At 39.2% G+C, this 26,018-nt stretch overlaps 1 protein-coding gene across 1 annotated transcript in view; it reads left to right on the top strand.

The window, feature by feature from the left end:
• Positions 1-3,953: 3,953 nt before the first annotated feature.
• NFU1 (NFU1 iron-sulfur cluster scaffold) overlaps positions 3,954-26,018 on the top strand; it is a 132,764-nt gene continuing 110,699 nt past the window's right edge. Inside the window, exons 1-2 of the mRNA XM_053718211.1 lie at positions 3,954-4,096; positions 21,914-22,020. Coding sequence (XP_053574186.1) covers positions 4,044-4,096; positions 21,914-22,020 — 160 coding nt within the window. The 5' untranslated portion in view covers positions 3,954-4,043. The remainder of the gene's footprint in view (positions 4,097-21,913; positions 22,021-26,018) is intronic.

The raw sequence follows: 26,018 nt of genomic DNA, 5'->3' as shown, positions 1-26,018 counted from the left end.
TACTTAGAAGCTCCCAGTTTAGCATTGTTGATGAGGTAGTCTGGGACACCCACTGAAAGGAGCAGGGTAAACAAAAAGGGCAGACACTCCCCACCTCCCCCCTTCCCTGCATATGAAAAGACAGATAACATAAACAGTAGCCTGCAGAAGTCTGTAAACGCGTGTATACATCTGGCACTGTGGGGCTTGGTTAGGAGTCTGAAAATCAGCACAATGTTCTTACAAAAAATAAGCAAAACTATACATTTTTATAAAAACACTACCAGATGGGCTATATAAATAGATCATCTACAAAACATTTATGCAAAGAAAAATCTTGTGTACAATGTCCCTTTAAGTATAAGCTTTAGAAAAGCTATAACAAACAACAAGAAGACGAAGAGCACCAGATAAAAACACAGCTTTATTCAAAATCCAACTGGATAAAAATCATTTCCATTTTCGGTTACAAGAGTGTCAGTGCGTCAGTCATAGCAGATGACGCATTTCAGCTACTGCCATAATCATAATTACCTATGCTAAATATCATTCTAGCCCTTTTAAAATGGATTACTCCCTTATTCTTTGGTTAAGAAAAAAATGACATCATAACACTCCTTTTACCTTAGTTTTAGGTGAACTGGAATAATAGGCGGTAATATCATTATTATGTCAAATTAATTTCCCTGTATAACAACTTTACTTTATTAATATATTTATTTCTTATCAACTAATTTTATTTTTTGTACAGATTGATCTATATATATATATATATATATATATATATATATATATATATATATATATATATATATATATATATATATATATATATATATATATATATATATATTAAACCGTATCTATTGTATTTCTGGGGTGAATATCTTCTTTTCCTAATAAATTGCTAGGGTTTGCTACAAGATAACACAATATTTCATAATATTCTTATTTCATTTTAATTCTAGCTTTCATCACTAGTTTTTTTTTTTCTTTCTTCCATCAAGCCTTCCTGCCAGGACTTATTCATCTACATAGGAACAAATAAGTTAACAAGTGAAATTGCGCAATCGTTCTTGCAATCGCCTGATTTCAATGATGGGATTGTGTCTGGGGGGAGTGCTTATGATGCTAGGCACACCCTCCAGCCCGCGATCCCATTCAGGAAGCACCTATGGCTTCAGTACAGCCAAAAGACTAGGACGTTATAAGCTGTCCTAAGGGCATTAAAGACCAGTGCAGTTAGGACGGCATAAAACGTCCTAAGGGCGGGGAGAGGTTAAACCTAATTTTTAGAAGTATTGTTAATTTGATTCTAATTAGACTGTAGATTATTAACTTGAATTACTTATTCAGTCTTTTTTGGATCCCTAAAATTAAGCACAAAAAATTGGACGGATCAAACCCTGAATTCAAACCATGAGGTACCCTAGTCCTTAGCTTATGTATCCAATACACTTCTCTTTTTGCTAAGAGATTATTCAAATTTCCTACCCTAGTTTTTAGTTTTACTTCCTCAATAATGGCCCATCTAAAGCTATCAACTCTTTTCTAAAGGAAACTATTGAAGTGTTGTTCCAGAGGAGTTGCCAAGGATTCTGATTTAATATTCAACAAATGTTCCAGAATGCATGATCGTACTTCTCTTGTGGTGAGCCCTACATATTGAAGTCCACATTCTCCATAAATTGGTTACCAAATTTGGTTATAAATGTGGCCACTTGGAATTCTCCTTCATTCTTTTTTGTTTTTAGAAAAGCTGTGTAAACAAAGCTCAGACATCCCAACCTGCAAAAACTCATTTCAGGGAGGTTGCGTCTCCCGCTACAGCGTCGCCACCCCCCCTCCCAGTTATATATTGGACACCTTGAAACCCTAAATAAGATAGAGACTTATCATTAAAGTAGCTTCCCACTAAAGTCACATTAAAAAAGTAGCTTTATTGCACAACCACATACAAAAAAACTATTTTCCAGTAATCTTACGCTTGTTGAATGCTCAAATATTTTAGAATACGAAGTTTAATTACGTGCAGTAAATAAGGTAGTATTTGTGTTTTATTAAAATCAGTGGGGGCTTTTTGGTTACTGATGGATGCTTTGAGGGTTCTATAACATCCTAGCAACTAAAGGCATTCCATAAAGGGACACTGAACCCACAAATTTTTCTTTTGTGATTCAGATAGAGCAGTGTTTTTCAACCAGTGTGTCGTGGCACACTAGTGTGCCGTGAGAGATCCTCAGGTGTGCCACGGCAGACTGACAACAGTGTGACATATTTTTTAAACTTTGCTTGTTTTTTACTCCCAGTGCAGGGGTAGTTTGTAGGAGGCATGGCATAACAGCACAATACATACAGTATGTGTGTGTGTATGTGTATATATATATGCTGTATTAGGCTACAATGTGTGATTTTTTTAAAAATTTTGGGATGGTGGTGTGCCACAGGATTTTTTAATGTAAAAAAGTGTGCCACGGCAAAAAAAAGGTTAAAAATCACTGAGATAGAGCATGCAATTTTAAGCAACTTTCTAATTTACTCCTATTATCAATTTTTCTTCTTTCTCTTGCCATCTTTATTTGGGAAAAAAAATGCATCTAAGCTTTTTTTGGGTTCAGAACTCTGGACAGCACTTTATTATTGGTGGATGAATTTATCCACCAATCAGCAAGAACAACCCAGGTTGTTCACCAAAAGTGGGCCGGCATCTAAACTTACATTCTTGCATTTCAAATAAAGATACCAAGAGAATGAAGAAAATTTGAGAATAGGAGTAAATTCGAAAGTTGCTTAAAATTTCATGTTCTGTCTGAATCACGAAAGAAAAAATTTGGGTTCAGTGTCCCTTTAAGAAACACTTTTCTGGATTTGGGCCACATTGGATCATCATAGTACTTGGAGTTTCAGGGAGATGCACTCCATTTGCTGGCATCAGGGAGCCTCTATTACAATCAGGGAAACTTGGGATGTCTATAGTGAAAAAGGGTGTGTGTACAAGCGCTAAGGTAATCCCCAAGCTGTATCCAAACAGAGATCCTAACCAACCTCCAACCTGTATTATTGTTTATTAGTTTTTTGCTTGATGCACTTGCTACAGTTGTACTTAGGCTAATTCTGTTTTATCAGTATACACTCTTATTCTGGTGTACCACTCACACTGATCACCTGTTATTACCTCTGTTTTTATTGTAATTATCAGCGTTGGCCCTTTGAGACGCTTCTGTAAGATATTCCTGTATTTGTAATTTTATTTATATGTGCTTTTTACATTTTTTATATATAGTCTTTTATTACTGATGCTTTTTAACATGGTTCATTAAATAATCTTCTTTTATCTCTCTGTGAGTATATTTATCCCTTGGCCTCTTGTTGGCGCTGTATTCACTTCTTAAAACTTGGGATGTCTGAAAGCTAGCAGAAGAAATTACACTCCTATTAAAGGTTAGGAGAGATAAGTAATAGATATGCTTGTGTGCACACATGTAGGTGAAAAGATATTACTGAAACATTGATAGCTGCCAATAAAAGCATTTTTTTTCTAATACAACAACTATATTGCAAAATGTTTCTGATTACAATATTATATAAGTGCTGTTATAACCATGTTAGTGAGACTCAGATAGATTCCAGTTTAGGAGTACCATATAGGTACGTTATTGTTTTAGATCCTGAATATAAAAATAAGACACATAATAATTCCGGCTAACTTGTGCAATTTTAAGATATTGCTAAACTAAAATTAATTTACCATAACACTGGTGAATCTCATTTATAAAACTATGATGCTTGAGATCCATAAACATATCAATACAAAAATAAAACAGGCCGTAGGGATACATAGCAATGTAAAAAGTATTGCAAGTTTTAATTTCTAAGGTCTTTGACCTGCTTTGCTTCAGTCACCATGAAGCTGACTTGTCACTCATAGCTCGGCCTCGTTCGGTATATACAACACACACAGACCATTCATAGTTTCATACTGATGATTTTCGTATACGGTGCAGGCAATGTAAGAACAGCCTATGGTGGTGACGTTGCAGGGGCTTTAGGAAGAGACAACAAAGATGGCGGCGCCCATAGGAAGATGGTTTGATTGCGTACATAGGCTAAGCAAAAGGTCGGTTCAAGTTTTGTTTTTTTGTTGTTTTTTACGGAACATTTAGTAAACAAAAAAAACAAAACATTAAATCAACTATCGAATACGTGTTTATAACAATTTTATTTTCAAACTGATGTAAACATGATTTAACCTCTGAGTCAGCAGCCTAGACACTAGGGGGTTTATTTATGAGGTGACAGCCTTACCATTAGCCTCTTGTTACAGACAGTTCAACTCATAACACAGCCTAGATATGGTGAAAAAAGGGTCACTTAGTTATACGCTCAGGGTAAAATCTGAGTTTAGCGTTCTAAATTATTTTCTCGGCCATATAGCATTATTTTACTTCGAAAATTATTTACCAAGCTCAGAAACAGCAACCACTGGCCGAAGTGTGTTGTATTGACCTGGAATTTTGTGTACATAAAAGTTAGGTATTGTGTTTTAGTAAACATTGTTAACCCTTACCTTGATTATTATATATTCATGAAACTATAATGTTTTGTAATGTAAATATTTAGTATTTCCTGTTTAAGGGTGCTTGTAGTTTATCATAAATGTTGCAATCTTAAAAATACTTTGTGACAAATAATTAAAACAGGTGCAATTTAAAGACTGCACCACCAAAATGTACTTTACAGAGAATTACTATGTAACAGGATTATAGATCTGAGGTCTGTAATAAGTACCTCATCCTCTCTTGGGATTTGGAAAAATAGAACATCCACATATTTTTAAAATTGCAGCTGTGTCAATAAATAAAGTTTGTTACAATATTTTTTTTAATGTCTAATTAAACACATTATGGTAACTTAAAACTTTGTTTAATTTCACTTTTAATGCATGTGAACTGTCCACAGGGAAGAATGCTGTACACATTGTGATTTAGTTTTCAAGTTCTATATCACATTTGTAATGGAAATTCTGTTTCCTCCTTTAAGGATAAGTCTTTCTTGGGTGCAGTCTCAATTACTGGAAAATGTATGAAGCTGCATTCACATATTCTAAGACATTACAGTACAGACTTGCATGAGTGAGCCTGCAACCACAAATTTAAGAAGTTGTTCCTGCTTTTTGTCCTCTCCACTACTTTAGAGATGCTAGAGATAAATCACTCCAAACTCCCTCATTTGAGTTGATTGACAGGCCCTGCTCTCATGAGATTGCACAAGAGAAGTCTTGCGCTACCTTAAAGTGATAGAAAATTCTAGCGTTTGTGAAATGCTAAGATTTAACAATGCAACAAATAAAGGGGACTCAGTCATGATGTATAAAATACTTAATGCTGAAACTTCCTTTATTTATCTGCAGCGTTCGCCGCACTGAGCGCCTCAGACCATCCACGACAGAACGCTACTTTATCACTGAGGCGATCTTAGCCAAAAGCGTGCAAGCTATCTGGCATTATGCCAGCTGACCCGCACGGACGGTTATTGGCTAAGAAGTGTAAACGTCACCTCATTGAAAAATAGACTGCTGCGGGGGCAGCCTTAGGCGCTTAGCACGGGCAAATGCTGCAGACATATAAAGGAAGTTTCAGCATGAAGTATTTTATACTTCATGACTGAAAGTCCCCTTTATTTGTTGCCTTGGTAAATCTTAGTGTTTCAGAAACGCTAGGATTTACTATTACTTAAATCCTTCTGCTCCCGGGAATTTCGGAGAAAAACTTCCCAAAATACCGGAGAATTTTTAGCCTTTTTGCTATCAGCCTTTTTAAACAGAAATAGAGCATTTTTTTAAAGTTTTTTTTATTTACCTATAAAAAGAGCTTTTAGTGGATGACAATTTCAGCTGTTTATTCACAGAATTAAGACATTATTGTAAAATTGCCAAAATAAACGGTACAAAAATAAAACAAGATGATCACATGTCACAAAATCCTGTTGCTTTCTAACTGTAGAATTTTTGTTTATTGGTATCCTCTGATTCAGCTAAGACCTAACATTTTTTTTTGTTTTGTTTTTTTGATAATTTTAAGGTCTTTATCTGCAGCTTTTGGTATATTTGGTATAGGAGAACTGCCCCAATTCTCAAAAATTACCAACAAAACTAAATATATATTTCTCTTGTTAAGTGTATCCAGTCCACGGATCATCCATTACTTGTGGGATATTCTCCTTCCCAACAGGAAGTTGCAAGAGGATCACCCACAGCAGAGCTGCTATATAGCTCCTCCCCTCACTGCCATATCCAGTCATTCTCTTGCAACTCTCAACAAAGATGAACGTAGTAAGAGGAGAGTGGTGTATTATAGTTAGTTTTTTAACTTCAATCAAAAGTTTGTTATTTTTAAATGGTACTGGAGTGTACTGTTTCATCTCAGGCAGCATTAGAAGAAGAATCTGCCTATGATTTCTATGATCTTAGCAAAAGTAACTAAGATCCATTGCTGTTCTCACATATTCTGAGGAGTGAGGTAACTTCAGAGAGGGAATGGCGTGCAGGTTTTCCTGCAATAAGGTATGTGCAGTTAATATTTTTCTAGGGATGGAATTTGCTAGAAAATGCTGCTGATACCGGATTAATGTAAGTAAAGCCTTAAATGCAGTGATAGCGACTGGTATCAGGCTTATTAATAGAGATACATACTCTTATAAAAGTGTAATATAAAACGTTTGCTGGCATGTTTAATCGTTTTTATATATGTTTGGTGACAAAACTTATTGGGGCCTAGTTTTTTTCCACATGGCTGGTTTGATTTTTGCCTAGAAACAGTTCCTGAGGCTTTCCACTGTTGCAATATGAGTGGGAAGGGCCTATTTTAGTGCTTTTCTGTGCAGCTAAAAATACTGACAGAGACATTCAGCTTCTTCCTGCATGATCCAGGACATCTCTGAAGGGCTCAAAAGGCTTCAAAGTCGTGTTTGAGGAGGGTAACAATCACAGTAGACTGTGGCAGTTGTTGTGACTGTGTTTAAAAAACGTTTTTGTCATTTATTATTCTGTTTTTGTTATTAAGGGGTTAATCATCCATTTGCAAGTGGGTGCAATGCTCTTCTGACTTGTTTCATACACTGTAAAAATTTTGTTAGTGTAACTGCCTTTTTTCACTGTTATTTCAAATTTTGTCAAAATTTGTTTCTCTTAAAGGCACAGTAACGTTTTTTTATATTGCTTGTTAACTTGCTTTAAAGTGTTTTCCAAGCTTGCTAGTCTCATTGCTAGTCTGTACAAACATGTCTGAAACAGAGGATACTTGTTCATTATGTTTAAAAGCCATGGTGGAGCCCCATAGGAGAATGTGTACTAAATGTATTGATTTCACCTTAAACAGTAAAGATCAGTCTTTATCTATAAAAGAATTGTCACCAGAGGGGTCTGTCGAGGGGGAAGTTATGCCGACTAACTCTCCCCACGTGTCGAACCCTTCGCCTCCCGCTCAAGGGACGCACGCTAATATGGCGACAAGTACATCAGGGACGCCCATAGCGATTACTTTGCAGGACATGGCTGCAATCATGAATAATACCCTGTCAGAGGTATTATCCAGATTGCCTGAATTGAGAGGCAAGCGCGATAGCTCTGGGGTTAGACGAGATACAGAGCGCGTAGATGCTGTAAGAGCCATGTCTGATACTGCGTCCCAATATGCAGAACCTGAGGACGGAGAGCTTCAGTCTGTGGGTGACATCTCTGAATCGGGGAGACCTGATTCAGAGATTTCTAATTTTAAATTTAAGCTTGAGAACCTCCGTGTATTGCTTGGGGAGGTATTAGCTGCTTTGAATGACTGTGACACAATTGCAGTGCCAGAGAAATTGTGTAGGCTGGATAAATACTATGCAGTGCCGGTGAGTGCTAATGTTTTTCCAATACCTAAAAGGCTTACAGTAATTATTAGTAAGGAGTGGGATAGGCCCGGTGTGCCCTTTTCCCCACCTCCTATATTTAGAAAAATGTTTCCAATAGATGCCACTACTCGGGACTTATGGCAGACTGTCCCTAAGGTGGAGGGAGCAGTTTCTACTTTAGCAAAGCGTACCACTATCCCGGTTGAGGACAGTTGTGCTTTTTCAGATCCAATGGATAAAAAAATTAGAGGGTTACCTTAAGAAAATGTTTATTCAACAAGGTTTTATTTTACAGCCCCTTGCATGCATTGCGCCTGTCACTGCTGCGGCGGTATTCTGGTTTGAGGCCCTGGAAGAGGCCATCCATACAGCTCCATTGACTGAAATTGTTGACAAGCTTAGAACTCTTAAGCTAGCCTAACTCATTTGTTTCTGATGCCATTGTTCATTTGACTAAACTAACGGCTAAGAATTCCGGATTCACCATCCAGGCGCGTAGGGCGCTATGGCTCAAATCCTGGTCAGCTGATGTGACTTCAAAGTCTAAATTACTCAACATTCCTTTCAAGGGGCAGACCTTATTCGGGCCTGGTTTGAAAGAAATTATTGCTGACATTACTGGAGGTAAGGGTCATACCCTTCCTCAGGACAGGGCCAAATCAAGGGCTAAACAGTCTAATTTTCGTGCCTTTCGAAATTTCAAGGCAGGTGCAGCATCAACTTCCTCTGCTTCAAAACAAGAGGGAACTTTTGCTCAATCCAAGCAGGCCTGGAAACCTAACCAGTCCTGGAACAAGGGCAAGCAGGCCAGAAAGCCGGCTGCTGCCTCTAAGACAGCATGAAGGAGCGGCCCCCTATCCGACAACGGATCTAGTAGGGGGCAGACTCTCTCTCTTCGCCCAGGCGTGGGCAAGAGATGTTCAGGATCCCTGGGCGTTGGAGATCATATCTCAGGGATATCTTCTGGACTTCAAAGCTTCTCCTCCACAAGGGAGATTTCACCTTTCAAGATTATCTGCAAACCAGATAAAGAAAGAGGCATTCCTAAGCTGCGTACAAGATCTCCTTGTAATGGGAGTGATCCATCCAGTTCCGCGGACGGAACAAGGACAGGGGTTTTATTCAAATCTGTTTGTGATTCCCAAAAAAGAGGGAACCTTCAGACCAATTTTGGATTTAAAGATCCTAAACAAATTCCTCAGAGTTCCGTCATTCAAGATGGAAACTATTCGAACCATTTTACCCATGATCCAAGAGGGTCAGTACATGACCACAGTGGACTTAAAGGATGCCTACCTTCACATTCCGATTCACAAGAATCATCATCAGTTCCTGAGGTTTGCCTTTCTAGACAGGCATTACCAATTTGTAGCTCTTCCATTCGGGTTGGCTACAGCCCCAAGAATTTTTACAAAGGTTCTGGGCTCACTTCTGGCGGTCCTAAGACTGCGAGGCATAGCGGTGGCTCCTTACCTGGACGATATCCTGATACAGGCGTCAAACTTTCAAATTGCCAAATCTCATACAGAGATAGTTCTGGCATTCCTGAGGTCGCATGGGTGGAAAGTGAACGAAGAAAAGAGTTCTCTATCTCCTCTCACGAGGGTTTCCTTCCTAGGGACTCTTATAGATTCTGTAGAAATGAAAATTTACCTAACGGAGTCCAGGTTATCAAAACTTCTAAATGCTTGCCGTGTTCTTCACTCCATTCCGCGCCCCACGGTGGCTCACTATCCTTGTTACGGATCCAGGTCCAGGGACCCAGAAGCGGCACTGATAGATGCTCTAGCAGCGCCTTGGTTCTTCAACCTGGCTTATGTGTTTCCACCGTTTCCTCTGCTCCCTCGTCTGATTGCCAAAATCAAACAGGAAAGAGCATCGGTGATATTGATAGCGCCTGCGTGGCCACGCAGGACCTGGTATGCAGACCTAGTGGACATGTCATCCTTTCCACCATGGACTCTGCCTCTGAGACAAGACCTTCTAATACAAGGTCCTTTCAATCATCCGAATCTAATTTCTCTGAGACTGACTGCATGGAGATTGAACGCTTGATCCTATCAAAGCGTGGCTTTTCCGAGTCAGTAATTGATACCTTAATACAGGCACGAAAGCCTGTCGCCAGGAAAATTTACCACAAGATATGACGTAAATATCTTCATTGGTGTGAATCCAAGAATTACTCATGGAGTAGGGTTAGGATTCCTAGGATATTGTCCTTCCTCCAAGAGGGTTTGGACAAAGGATTATCAGCTAGTTCTTTAAAGGGACAGATTTCTGCTCTGTCTATTCTTTTACACAAGCGTCTGGCAGAAGTTCCAGACATTCAGGCATTTTGTCAGGCTTTAGTTAGAATTAAGCCTGTGTTTAAACCTGTTGCTCCTCCATGGAGCTTAAACTTGGTTCTTAAAGTACTTCAAGGGGTTCTGTTTGAACCCCTTCATTCTATTGATATCAAACTTCTTTCATGGAAAGTTCTTTTTCTGATGGCTATTTCCTTGGCTCGAAGAGTCTCGGAGTTATCTGCCTTACATTGTGATTCTCCTTATCTGATCTTTCATTCAGATAAAGTTGTTCTGCGTACAAAACCTGGGTTTTTACCTAAGGTGGTTTCTAACAAGAATATCAATCAAGAGACTGTTGTTCCATCATTATGTCCTAATCCTTCTTCAAAGAAGGAACGTCTTTTGCATAATCTAAACGTAGTCCGTGCCTTGAAGTTTTACTTACAGGCTACTAAAGATTTTCGCCAAACATCTAACCTGTTTGTTGTTTACTCTGGACAGAGGAGAGGTCAGAAGGCCTCGGCAACCTCTCTTTCTTTTTGGCTTCGGAGTATAATCCGTTTAGCCTATGAGACTGCTGGACAGCAGCCTCCTGAAAGGATTACAGCTCATTCTACTAGAGCTGTGGCTTCCACCTGGGCCTTTAAAAATGAGGCCTCTGTTGAACAGATTTGCAAGGCTGCAACTTGGTCTTCCCTTCATACTTTTTCCAAATTTGATACTTTTGCTTCTTCGGAGGATGTTTTGGGAGAAAGGTTCTACAGGCAGTGGTTCCTTCCCTTTAAGTTCCTGCCTTGTCCCTCCCATCATCCGTGTACTTTAGCTTTGGTATTGGTATCCCACAAGTAATGGATGATCCGTGGACTGGATACACTTAACAAGAGAAAACATAATTTATGCTTACCTGATAAATTTATTTCTCTTGTAGTGTATCCAGTCCATGGCCCGCCCTGTCCTTTTCAGGCAGGTCTAAATTTTAATTAAACTACAGTCACCACTGCACCCTATGGTTTCTCCTTTCTCGGCTTGTTTCGGTCGAATGACTGGATATGTCAGTGAGGGGAGGAGCTATATAGCAGCTCTGCTGTGGGTGATCCTCTTGCAACTTCCTGTTGGGAAGGAGAATATCCCACAAGTAATGGATGATCCGTGGACTGTGTCGTGAGTGAGCTCGTCTCAGGTGCAGTAATAAAGAGGTCCAGACCAGATATTTATCAAACAAGGGCTCACCTCATGAGAGGTAATCTTTATTACACTGTTGCAACAGTGTCCCAGCACAAAAACACAGCAACGCAAGACTAACACATTTTTCATATACATGCATTTTTATACTATTACAGTTCCTTACAAAGCAGAGAGCTAATTGGCTGATAATGATTGGCCAATAAATCTCACATGATTAGTGGTTACTAGGAAAGGGAAAAAAAAACAGGTCCTCTATGTTAAAATTTGGGAGATATGTTTTCTTGGAATGTGACCAGAGGCTAGCTGGATAATTGGATTCAGAATTTGATACTGCACAGAGAAGCCTTGGATTTTACCTTGAGTTTCAGATATTTAGAAAACTTTGTATGGGAGAAGCCATAACTTTAAGATGTACTGATATATACTTTTTAGGCTAAAAGCAAGTTGTTAAAGATACATCATTTATTAGGTCAGGAGTGAATTGCTGGAAAATACAGAAGTAATATATCTGCAGTTTCAGAGAATAGTACAGTAAAAGAAAAGGAAAAGTTTGGTTAAACATATAAAATAATGAAAATAGAATAAGCAGCTCATAACATTCCCCCCTTTGATCGCAAACGTCAAAGTGCTGCGATCACAAAAACTCAATGTGACTCATGGCGGTTTGACAATCACAATGCTATTAGTACATGGGTGCTCGCGTCCAAGATGGTTCACAGGACTACAAGAGGGTAAGCAAAAACAAGGTAGGAGTGAAGTTATTAGGTAGTAGGCAATTCCGCTATTACCGGACGCTAGTCGCCATCGGGTGGAGTAGACAACTACCTAAACATTCATGCTGTATATGTGTGTGTGGCATGACATATGTGTGTGGCATGACATAGTGCAGAAACATCCCCTCCCAGATTTATTAACAACAATTAACAATCCCCATCATTCTTGCAGAGTTGATGGCGAATAGTGGGTTGTCAGGCAGTATCATGGCATGTTTGGGAGGTGAAGGAATTCTGCACCTGTGAAGGAAATATAGAGAGTGTAAGTATAAGGTAATGCAATATGAAAGCAAAATAAAACAATACAGAAAGACAATGAAGAAATAGAAACCACCAGGGAGGGAAAAAGGAGTGGGTTATGGGTATACAGGCTACGACCGGGGTGGCCATCAAGGTAGATGATGGTCCATGGTCTCTCCGTGGCCAGTTTCCCAATGTAGGAAAGTTCTAGACGATCCTAGGGACGTAGTGCATCCTGCATAGGGATAAGACAGGGAATTTTAGGGCACAGCTGGTGGGTATGCAATAACATTGTAAGATCAAGAGGTCAAAAGAGACATAGAGTAGGAGAGAAGTAGGTGAACTCAGAAGAAATCAGGGTCAAGAGAGATCTCAATATAGTGGGGAGATTCAAAACGGATAGAGGGAAACAAGTATTTGGGAGAAGACTGAGACACAGTGAAAACATTCTTGCATGTAGAAATTAGACCAGGTGCACATTGTATACAGCAACACATCAGTATAAGGCATACTATAATAACAATGCCATACAGAAAAAGGGAGTGTAACCATCCCAAATTAGGTAGCCAATCAAAGAGATGGTTAAAAATACCTCCAAGGCCAAATTTGTCATCAATCACATCTTGGACATCCTGGGATACGGACCTAATAACTGTGAGATGGTGACTCAAATTAAGTGATTGATCAGTAACATAGGTACAAAATTCTTTGCTCACAAGACTACACCCCCCCTCCCCTCCTTGGGAAGCCAGGAGGTAATCATGGGCCATCCTATTCTGCAATGCTAGTTGTCTAAGCTGCTTCAACTTTTGGGCCACACTCTGAACAACTCCTGCACTCTCATTCATGAAGCTCTGTAGTATCACAGATAACAAGATGATGTCCTGATGATTCAGGTAGACACCAACGGCCGGGAGGATAGCTCGACCAGTTGAATCTCCAGGATACTGTTGGACAAGGGGGGGCAGCAAGCTTTCAGATTCACGTTTATTGCGAATTGGGCCCAAGGGCAGCGTGGGGACAACACGGATGGCTGGGGTTACCACACCCAGGAAGCAGATGGCTGTAGAGTTACCAGGGAGGACTGACACCGCTGTCTGTCCACATATCAATACAACCCAGGGGGTGGTCTGCTGAGGAAAGATTGTACAAGGGATGGGGAAACAAAAGTACAATTGGGGCTCTGGAGGAAACAAAAAAGTGCAGTGAGATTATAATTCACAGTTAGGATCATACCAGAGGAATTTACCAGCCGGAAATGAGTGCCATTACTGGAGATTACATACTCACATAGGGAGGCACCCAACCGCACCGTACCTTGGCCAATTTCCCTGCAGATAGTACCATATGAGGTGCCTCCCAGAGATAAAATTACCTGATAGGTTGAACAATGGTGTACCTGGAGGAATAAAAGTAGACAAATCAAAGGTAAACAAATCAACATTAATACCCATAAGAGGAATACCCCCTTATGATGAGTGGGAATGCGAGCACAAATATAACAATTGCCCTCGGTGTGATTGGCTATAGTTTGGAGTAGGACAACATGTGAGTTTAGTCCCCATTCACCTAAAGAATAGTTATCTGTGGACAATTGGGCATTAGGTAAATTATCATTATGGGGGAAAGAATCATGGGGGTAAATAGGGGTTGTGGCAGAGGTAGTTACAGGGGAACGTCAAGCAAGAAGGGGTCACTTTCATTTCTCAGCTACCCACTTCATAATTTTCAAACCACATTCACTAGTGGGGCTATGCAAATAGACTGGATAACAAACCCCTTAGGACCTTTAAATACGAACTTTGAGTATAATTACTTGTTGAGGGCAGCTAGAAGTAGGAGGAAAAACTGCCACAGATACAAGGTTACCAGAACAAGAGTATTTAGTAAAGGGGTTAGGACAAGCACACTGACCAGAAGTCACATATTGGGAAATAGAGTAAGAGAGCATGGTCAAAAGTGTGACACAAAACAAAGGAGACATATTGAGGGGTGTTACTCAAGATATCAACAGAGGAGTGAGACAATGAAAATAAGAGTTAGAAAGACAGATCTTTCAGTTTCACTCATTCAGCTAGTGAGATTTCACTATTTCTGGTTAGTCTGAGTTTCAAACCCAGAAGGGTCTGAATTAACCAATCGTCGTCATGGGTCTTGGTTACCCCTTCTTCAGAGGCCTTGGTTGCCCCAGCTTCTTCTTTCTTTGGCTTGTTGCAGGCTGCTTCTTTTTCTGGGCTGTATCTTTTACACCTGGAGTAGTGGATCCAAGAGTCGACCTTGGCAACTTTGATAGCTGTTGGAGTAGTCAGCAAAACCAGGAAGGGACCTTTCCAGAGAGGCTGCAGTGGTTTTTTTTGATAGGTCTGGACTAAAATGAAGTCACTTGACTGGAAGGGATGTGCAGTCATGTCCAATGGCAAAGACTGAGAGAGAGAGACATGTCTGTGGAGAGAATGTCTGCAGTTGCAAAAGATAAGCAGTTAGTTATACATCACCTACTGCAAGGTCAGGCAGGTGTAAGGTGTTGGCACTATACAAAGGAGGTGGCCTACCAAACAATAGTTCATATGGTGAGAGCTTGAGGGTCCCCCTATGGTTTGTGTGAGTACCAAACAGTGCTAGGGGCAAAGCATCTACCCATTTAAGGCTTACTTGAGAACAAATTTTTGCAATAGTCTGTTTTAGGGTCTGGTTCTTTCTTTCCACTTGGCCTGATCTTTCTGGATGCCAAGGGGTATGACGATGCCAAGTAAAGCCTAAGGCTAATGTCAGTTGCTGAATAATATTACTTGTGAAATGTGTTCCTCTGTTAGATTCAATTACTCTGGGAGGCCAAACCTGGGTATGAGTTCTTTTAGCATTCACTTGGCAACTTCTTGGACTTTCACAGTTCTTGTAGGAAAGGCCTCAACCCATCCAGTAAGTTGGTCCACCATCACAAGTAAATGTTTGAAACCCCTACAGGGAGGTATGTCAGAAAAGTCAATTTGTAAACGTTCAAAAGGTTGAAATGCCCATGGGTGTCCACCTGGTGGGCCTTTAGGTTCCCCCCTTGGATTGAATTGAGCACGTCTCACAATTCAATACAACTCATTTTGCAGCTTGATGGGGGGGGGGGGGGCAAACCACTGTCTGTTAAGGGTTTCAGCAAGTTGTGTGGTACCTCAGTGTGTTTGGTTATGCAGAAAGGATAGCATAAGAGAGAGGTGTGGTTGAGGTAGAGCAGGGCATCCATCTGGAGTGGACCAGATACCAAAAGAGACACAGGTAACACCAAGAATAGTCAAGAGGTGAACAGTTTGTTCAGGAAGAGAAGTGTAAAGAGAAGACAATGTAGTGTCAAAAGGGTGAGGCTTGTGAGTGGGGGTGAGAGAAGGATAAATGGCAGAGAAGCTGCATGCTAAGCAATTTGATTAGCATAACTATTACCAAGTGAAATGGGTTCCTGTGAGTGGGTGTGTGCTTTGCAATGCATGACAGAGATGGAAGTGGGTAAATGGATTGAGTCAAGGAATGCAGAAGCTTGTGGTGCATTGGCAATTTGGGTACCAGCAGAAGTTAGAAAACCCCTTAATTTCCATAATTGACCAGTGGCATATACAATCCCTAAAGCATATTTACTATCAGTGTAAATGTTTACTGACCTGTCCTTTGAGAGCTGACAAGCAAGTGTGAGTGCATGTAGCTCAGCCGCTTGGGCACTGTAGTGAGATGGGAGGGGCTCGGCCTCTATAACAGAATCTGTCATGACTACAGCAGAAACATTCACCATCCTCAAACTTCCATCACAGAACAGTGTCCAATCCAGGTTAGGTAGAGGCACATCAGAGAGGCCATCCCTTAGTTTGGAGGAAAAGAGAGATACAGATAAACAGTCATAGTGTGGGGTACCATCATCAGGTAGAGGTAACAAAGTTGCTGGGTTGAGAGAGGTACAGTGGATGATAGTGATATTAGAAGGTACAAGAAGCAATGTCTCATACCCAATGAGACGTTGGCTTTAAAAAAAAAAAAATGTTGTGTATTTGTCTGACTGAGTAAGAGGTGTACTGCGTGTGGCACATAAATGTGTAAAGAATGTCCCTGTACAAGCTCCTTTCCTCTATTTTGGCATTTGAAATAGCTGATTTAGTCTGTGGTATACCCACCTATAGTAAAAATTTTATACTGGAGTCTCATCTATCAATCAGCCTAAGTAAACAAGCCAGTAATAAGAAACCACACTCACAGGGGTGCAGGATAGTTAAAGGGACAGTTTACCCAAATTAAGAATAATTTTCAATTGAAACTGCTTGACATAGTTAAATATACTAGTGCTGAGCATACAATAAACCTTATTTTCATTCTCTGTAAATATTTTTTGAAATCTCAGATTTTATATCAGTTTGCCTATACCCCTTTAAATATTTTTTTTTTCCTGCCTTCTGTGCATAGCACTTGCTTCACCCCCTGACTCTGTGCTGAGCAGTGAGCAGTTTTTTTTTAGAGCTTGAATACATTCAGGTCAGTGATATCTCACAGTTTGCAACTTATTTGAAGAGAAAAAGAAAACGTTTGCAACATGCAATTCCACTCCTGTATTAGAACAGACTTTTACACAGACCTGTATGTATTCAACTCAGAAGTCAAATCCACATCGGCATGAAGCCTCAATCAGCTGGAAAGCAAATGTAACTCTTTTTTTTTTTTTCCACTGCTAGTCTCACGGATTTTATATTATCTATATATACAAGGAAAGGTCTGCACAAGGTGATTATGTACGCAAACTATTGTAAAACAAACTAAAGTAAAAATATAGAAAATCATCCAGGTCTCATGCAATTATTATGCTCCCAGAGACAGGACCAGTAAACACAGCAGATTTGCATAATCAATAAATGCAAGATAACAAGACAATACAATAGCATTTAGTCTGAATTTCAAATGAGTAGTAGATTCTTTTCTAACACATTTCTAAGTTATGTATATTTCCACTCCCCCTGTACTATGTGATAGCAATCAGCCAATCACAAATGCATATACGTATAGTCTGAGTTCTTGCACATGCTCAGTAGAAGCTGGTGACTCAAAAAAAAAATGTAAATATAAAAGACTGTGCACATTATTTTTAATGGAAGTAAATTGGAAAGTTGTTTAAAATTACATGCTGTATCTGAATCATGAAAATTTTATAAAACCTGAGTGTCCCTTTACATGTAAAGTGTGGGGAGTGATATTTAAATTTATTTTTTTAGCTGCCGATTGTGTGTGCACATTGGAGGTTTACTGTCTTTAGCATATCATTTACTAAAGCACTTTGATTGGCCATAGGGTGGGGTAATAGAGCATTGTAGCACTGCCCTTTTATCAGGGCATTCCAGGGACATTTAGCTGAACTGCAAAGAAGAAGATAAAAAATGTAAAAACAATATATATATTTTACAAACTACTACATTTTATGTATTATCTCCTTTACTTGTTAATCCAGTGTTACTGCTGAGTGAACTGGCCCTTTTAAGTAATAAAATGACAATTTTCCATTGCTCTGTCTAAGCACTGAGCTCCAGTTTTACAGACAAATATAAGATAACGAACACAATGAGATATGCTTATTATCTGAAATTCAACCCATTGCAATAACTGTGTTTTAAAAACACAAAACCAGCTTCTTCATATTTACAAATAAACTTGCAAATGCAATTTCTCCTATATTTTATACTATGCAGCTTGTATAACAAGTCATCGAAAATGCATTAATATAAAAACAATTTTACAGTGTACTGTCCCCATAAGGGCTGACCATTTATCATGTATATTACATATTCAACCTTATTGTCTTATTTACCATCAAAACTTCACCTCCCCACTGCATCACAACCTGCATATACTTAAATATTTATTGCAAAAGAAACAGACCCAAATACTTACATCTAATGACACACAGTCCATAATACAGCAAAGAAGCAGAACTCCAATGGCAAACAAGACAAGTTTTTTTTTACCTTATTTTCTTTTCCACAAACATACTTAACCCATTAATCATATACAAGAAAAACTCTCATATTTACTAGAGCGTGACAAAAATGACACACACCATCGCACTTTCTTCAAAGTCTTTAGTTACTTCACTTGCATATTTTATATGCCTCAAACAGATGGAAACACATTAAATCTCTTATCAGCCCATACATAAAACAAATATCACTTAAAACTAAAAAAAATGCTATTATTGGCGCACAAAATTAAGAACATACGTATGACTTTAAAACCAAGTTACAGCAATTACAAGCAAATCCTTACGTCATCAAATTTCTTAGCTAAGAATCCCTGATACACACACAGCTCCAGCCTGCATCAAACATCAAGGCCAGCTTTCTTTTGCAGCGATTGTACACAAAAATTCTTATCAACTCGCATACCTCAAATATTTCACTCCCAGCATTTATTCTAAAGCAATGTTAACATACATGAAACTTTTAGTAATACAGAAAACACATTTTCATTTGGGTTTTGACGTCCGCAACCCTACTATTCTCAAACAGATAATAGTAGTCCATCTGGTCAGGGCATATATCAACCAGAAGATTGCGGAGGGCAATTAATTTAGGGAGCTCAAAGGACCCAAATCTCGGCCACCATAATTCAGGATCAAGGCTGAGAGTATAGGAAACTCAGAGCTCTGTGCACAAAGTATAAATTCTATTTTTTTTTTTTAACCAAGCAGTACTGAGTTTTCCCTAATTTGCATATACTTTAGCAAGGGGAGAGTCTTTGTCTACTTTAGACAGCCGGGATCCCATTATTATATCCCTGTTCCTTAAAGTGAATGTAAATTTTGATGACAAAGTGCCCAGTCTACAAAAATTCAACCAAAAACAGGGGCACTTTAACTCCTCAAAATCCACACCTCACTTTAATCCCTAATCAAGTCCCTGCAGTTACCGGACGGACACTTCCTCAACGTCCCTGCCTAGCGGGAGAGATTAGCACTATAGTCAATCAAGTCCCTGCAGTTACCGGACGGACACTACCTCAACGTCCCTGCTTAGCGGGAGAGATTAGCACTATAGTCTCAAGTCACAATATGTCTTGGATCACTATTTCTGCCTCTGTAAAATCCCTACCACCTGAAACTTTATTTTATAGTGGGCTGGCACCCTAATGGTGTTTAACTGCCAGACAGATGTCCCACTGAATTTATTAGTGATCCAGTATATAAAACAAAAACAGGGTAAAAGACCCACAACATATATTACACGTACATGAACACAGAAGACACTCACAGAATGGTCCAAGGGGTAGATTGCGTCCGTTGTTTGTGGTCTGTTCCTCAGGACGTACTCCCTTATCGCCCCCCGGGACTCCCTGGCCAACAAGACAAAACCTCCCACAGGTAAGCTATAGACCTGAATCAGATGGGTGCGCGCAGATGTTGGTTCCCAGCCAGGGAGGCACGGAAGGTCGACCTGAAGCACGTCCCACCAGAGTCGCCAAGTTACTGTCGTGAGTGAGCTCGTCTCAGGTGCAGTAATAAAGAGGTCCAGACCAGATATTTATCAAACAAGGGCTCACCTCATGAGAGGTAATCTTTATTACACTGTTGCAACAGTGTCCCAGCACAAAAACAAAGCAACGCAAGACTAACACATTTTCATATACATGCATTTTTATACTATTACAGTTCCTTACAAAGCAGAGAGCTAATTGGCTGATAATGATTGGCCAATAAATCTCACATGATTAGTGGTTACTAGGAAAGGGAAAAAAAAACAGGTCCTCTATGTTAAAATTTGGGAGATATGTTTTCTTGGAATGTGACCAGAGGCTAGCTGGATAATTGGATTCAGAAGTTGATACTGCACAGAGAAGCCTTGGATTTTATCTTGAGTTTCAGATATTTAGAAAACTTTGTATGGGAGAAGCCATAACTTTAAGATGTACTGATATATACTTTTTAGGCTAAAAGCAAGTTGTTAAAGATACATCATTTATTAGGTCAGGAGTGAATTGCTGGAAAATACAGAAGTAATATATCTGCAGTTTCAGAGAATAGTACAGTAAAAGAAAAGGAAAAGTTTGGTTAAACATATAAAATAATGAAAATAGAATAAGCAGCTCATAACAACTGGATACACTACAAGAGAAATAAATTTATCAGGTAAGCATAAATTATGTTTTTTAAAGTAGACAACCCAAGGTATTGCTCTAGGCCAGTGTTTTTCAAACCTGTCCTCACACCTCCCTAACAGGCCAGATTTTGACGATATCTGAACTAGAGCACAGGTGAAATAATCAGCTGATTAGTAAACATGGTTATTTTAACTGCTTTCACACAAGGCCTGTTAGGAAGGACTGCAGACCGGTTTGGAAACCAGTGATCTAGGCCAATTTTGGTATATAAATGCAATCATATAAAAAAAATAATTGACAAACTTTGGTTTTATCACTGAAATTATTTACACACAACTACTGCAGTCATAATAATAAGACAAATTTTTGTAAAAGCTTTTCTGGGATCCCCTTTTTTCAGTAATAATAGACTTTGTTTTGCCATTGTTTTTTATTTTTTTATTAAAAGGCCGCTAATTATAGCTGCACAGCATGCTTTTTAAAATTCCAGACAGTGAAGGGGTTAATCAGTTACAGTATCTGTTGAAAGTAATATTTGCTGTATTGTAGGGATTACCTTCTCACCTGACACCTCCTACCCCCTGATCCCTCCCAAGCAGCTCCCCCCCCCATCTTAGGTAGTGGCAGACAGTCTACCAGTTTGCAGCCTAGGGCTTTTTTCTTTCTTTCTTATTTTTTTTTTAAATGTATTTCCTGTAGTATAGGGATACCTTCCTGATCCTCCCCAAACAGCTCTCTACCCCCCCACCCCCGTTCCCCACCATAGTTCTTACTGGCAGCTAGTCTGCCAGTAAGAACTTACTGCCTTTTTTATTGAATTTTTTTTATTATACTTTAATTCTGTAGTGTAGGGATCCCCCTTCCCTCCAAGCAATTATTTTTTTTCCGGTAGTATAGGGACCAAACCCCAACCTACATTTTTTCTTTAGTGTATGGACTCATCTCTCCCTCTCCCTTCCAAACCAATTTGCAATAGTTTAGGGACCCACCCAGCCGCTTCCCACCATCCCTCTCACACCACCCACTGGCACCAACCCACGATCATCACAGGCAAAATCAGTGCTCCCTTACATATGAAAGCAGATTCCTTCTGCCTCCTTGTTGTGGCTCGACAGCGGGGACCAAAACCTGCACTTTTTTACTTTACTTAGGTACTAGATCAGCACAGTAAGCTGGGCAAAATACTGTATGACGTAGTACCTACATCAAAAATGCGCAAGGGGTTAAACTTCCCCAAGCGATGCTGCATCGTAAGTGTCAATTGTAAGCAGACCGGTTCTATGCTTATGACCTTGTCTGCCTGTAGTTTGCTTGATATATTTTCCTGTTAGTCTAATGTTTCAACATTTTATGATTGTGAATTTTCCTTTTTATGTTCTTAAACTGTTAACTCTGTAAGTGCAATAATATACTGTTGTAGACACCAATATTGTACTGTTTGTATTCTAGGATTTATTCGCAACAACCATCACTTAGGTTTTATTCTACATCACAGATTGTGTATCCCTTTGCTTCCAGAAAACCACAGAGAGCATTGAAGCTATTTCACAATCCAGGTAATATTATTCCTCAAATTGCCACAGTAACAAAATCCCCTCATTCATTTGTTTTGTTGTGACTTTTGTAAATAAACCCTATTGTTAAAGATACTTTTAAAGTCATTTGATATATGCATACTGTAAGGGATAGAAATGTGCATAACATTGCATATGTGTTCCATTGCAGTAATAACTTTTACAAGAAGCATTTTTTGCTAATGGAAGTATATTGAAAAATTGCTTTTATTTATTATTTAAATGCACAATGTGTTTTATAAGCTCTAAAATCCTTTTTTTTTTTTTTTTAAGCTTATTATTTATTTTTTAAATTGCTGGGTTGTGCCACCAGGGTTCTACTTATTAAAGAGCTTAAAATGTTTCTTATCTCTTTTGCTGTGACTGCATAAGACCAAATATAAAATAGGTCAGTAACGCAAAATTGACATGCTTCAACAAACTAAAGCATTTATTCATTGTATAATAATGCTGTTTTTAAACTAGCATTTTGTTACTAAAGTTTGTGTTGTTTTGCAGTCCAGGGACACACCCCTTAAAATAATCTTGAGTATTGTTTATCTTATCCATTTGGTGGGGCCAATTAGGGACATATATAAATGAAAGGGTGACATGTTAAAGAGTATTCCAAGGAGAACTGGAATACAGTATTTGTTACCTTGTGCATGTGCAATACTCTCTGTATTAGCTACACACACCATTTTAGATATGAGTAAATGGTCTAGATTCATTAAATCCTTAGGTAGTGGGCAGGACAAACTTTTAAAGAGACCAGTTTAGTCAAAATTAAACTTTCATGATTCAGAAAGTTTAATGCAATTTTAAACGACTTTCCAGTTTACTTTTATCTTCAAATTTGTTTTGTTATCTTGGTATTCTTTGTTTAAAGCTAAACCTAGGTAGGCTCATATGCTAATTTCTAATCCCTTGAAGGCTTCCTCTTACCTCAGTGCATTTTGGCAGTTTTTCACAGCTAGACAGTGCTATTTCATGTGTACCACACAGATAACATTCTGTGGATTTACCTATGAGTCACCACTGATTGGCTAAAATGCAAGTCTGTCAAAAGAACTGAAATAAGGGGGCAGTCAGAGTCTTAGATACAAGATAATCACAGAGGTAAAAACTATATTCATATAAATGTGTTGGTTATGCCTAATTGGGGAATGGGTAATAAGAATAATTATTGTTTAAAATAAAATAATCCCTTTGAGTAGCTTGTCCCTTTTAAATATGCCATTCCAAACAAGAAAAAAGTTCCAGAAGTGAAATCCAGTTTATATAAAGAAGATGAAAGGATACAGAAATGCAATACCAAGTAAAGTAGCTTACAAAGGTTATGTACACAATACTAAAAACCAGTAGTAGTCAGATATGGTATAATCTTTCTTGGGTGCAATAAACTAATCAAGAAGATTAAAAAATATGCTGGTCCAGTGACTGTATCACAATTAGATCTATAGCTCAGTCTTTTTTACTTCAGTAAGTCAGTACAAAACAAAGAAAAAGTCCAAAAGTATCATCATTAAATGTAGATAAGTTTGTATTATTAAACAAAAACACTATACGATCTCAAAAACATACAATAGTGAATCTGCCTGAGAAATAGGGGGGTGGAAAGGGAAATGAGGGGCTGAAGGAGAGTGCTGACTACTGCAGTAGTCTAAAGTTAAAGGGACAGTATAAATTAAACTTTTTACTTTACAACTTGTAGCAAGAAGACACTTGCTGCATATTTTAATTTGAATTCACTAGCATATGTCAATATCTTGTAACCCAGTTAATTACATATCGCATTCAACATTCACAAGCCTAGAGTGCTATAATATGTATTCTTTTGTGAGCAAGTGTCTTCTTGCTACAAGTTGTAAAGTAAATGGCTATTAATACATTAGCACCTACACCCGAAATAAACTAGAGATTACTAATTTGCTGTTATTCAAGGGTGACACTTAGGCCTTGTTTAAAATAATTACTGGTAGTGCCATTGGCTTTGTTATATATTCATAAATTAAACTTTCATTATTCAGATAGGACTTTTAATTTTAATTGACTTTCCAATTTACTTTTATCATCAAATTTGCTTTTTTCTCTTGGTATTCTTAGTTTAAACTAAATATAGGTAGGCTCATATGCTAATTTCTAAGCCTTTGAGGGCTGCCTCTTATCGCATGCTTTTTAAATCTCTTTTCAACACAAAGAGACAGAAAGTACACGTGGGCTATATAGATAACACTGTGTTCAGGCACAGGGGGTTATTTAAGATTTAGCACAATACAATGCTAAATTTAAGACAATAGATAATAAGCAGTCACAGTCATGTGATCAGGGGGCTGGAAGAAGCTTCCTAGATACAAGGTAATCACAGAGGTAAAAACTGTATTAATATAACTGTGTTGGTTATGCAAAACTGGGGAATGAGTAATAAAGGGATTATCTATCTTTCTCCAACATAGGTGTGTCCGGTCCACGGAGTCATCCTTACTTGTGGGATATTCTCTTCCCCAACAGGAAATGGCAAAGAGCCCAGCAAAGCTGGTCACATGATCCCTCCTAGGCTCCGCCTACCCCAGTCATTCTCTTTGCCGTCGCACCGGCAACATCTCCACGGAGATGGTTAAGAGTTTTTTGGTGTTTAAATGTAGTTTTTATCCTTCAATCAAGTGTTTGTTATTTTAAAATAGTGCTGGTATGTACTATTTACTCTGAAACAGAAAAGAGATGAAGATTTCTGTTTGTAAGAGGAAGATGATTTTAGCAAACGTTACTAAAATCGATTGCTGTTTCCACACAGGACTGTTGAGATGAAGTAACTTCAGTTGGGGGAAACAGTTGGCAGACTTTTCTGCTTGAGGTATGACTGGCCACATTTCTAACAAGACTATGTAATGCTGGAAGGCTGTCATTTCCCCTATGGGGACCGGTAAGCCATTTTCTTAGATTAACCCCTTAATGACAAGTGACGTACCAGGTACGTCCTGCAAAAACTTGCAGTTAGTGACAATGGACGTACCTGGTACGTCACTTGTCTAAGAGAGTGCTGGAAGCGATCGCAATCGCTTCCAGCAGCTCTCAGGGTATTGCAGTGATGCCTCGATATTGAGGCATCCTGCAATACCCTTAGAAAGCATCCGATGCAGAGAGAGCCACTCTGTGGCCCTCTCTGCACCGGTAGCGATGCGGCCGGTTCGTTGGTGGGTGGGAGCGCAACTGGGAGGCGGGTGGGCGGCCCATCGCTACCCGGCATCCGGCTCCTGTTAGTGCAATGTGCACGCCGGGTGCCGGGAGCGCGCGAGTGCGCGCGCACGCCCGCGATCACCTACCCACACTGACACCAATGAGTGGGAAGAGGGGGGGAAATATATATATATGAGGATCTGGGAGGGGGAGGGGGTTGGGGTATTGTGGGGGGCTGCTACACTACAGAAAAAAATAAATTAGTAATAAAAAATAATTAAAAACACTTTTCTGGGGGGCAAATTGGGTACTGGCAGACAGCTGCCAGTACCCAAGATGGCGGCAATTAGGTAGGGGAGAGGGTTAGATTGCTGGGGGGGGGATCATGGAGGTTGGGGCTAAGGCAGGAGTCCATCACAGCTAAAACATTTTATTTTTTTTTATTAAAAAAAATAAAAACTCCTTTTATTTAGTACTGGCAGACTTTCTGCCAGTACTTAAGATGGCGGGGACAATTGTGGGGTGGGGGAGGGAAGAGAACTGTTTGGGAGGGATCAGGGGGTGGGATGTGTCAGGTGGGAGGCTGATCTCTACCCTAAAGCTAAAATTAACCCTGCAAGCTCCCTACAAGCTACCTAATTTAACCCCTTAACTGCTGGGCATAATTTACGTGTGGTACGCAGCAGCATTTAGCGGCCTTCTACTTACCAAAAAGCAACCACAAAGCCATATAAGTCTGCTATTTCTGAACAAAGGGGATCCCAAAGAAGCATTTACAACCATTTGTGCCTTAATTGCAGAAGCTGTTTGTAAATAATTTCAGT

The sequence above is a fragment of the Bombina bombina genome, chromosome 6, assembly GCF_027579735.1.
Source record: "Bombina bombina isolate aBomBom1 chromosome 6, aBomBom1.pri, whole genome shotgun sequence".
Classification (NCBI taxonomy): Eukaryota; Metazoa; Chordata; class Amphibia; order Anura; family Bombinatoridae; genus Bombina; species Bombina bombina.
The sequence above is the reverse complement of the archived record's forward strand: the minus strand, read 5'-3'. Positions and strand labels throughout refer to the sequence as shown.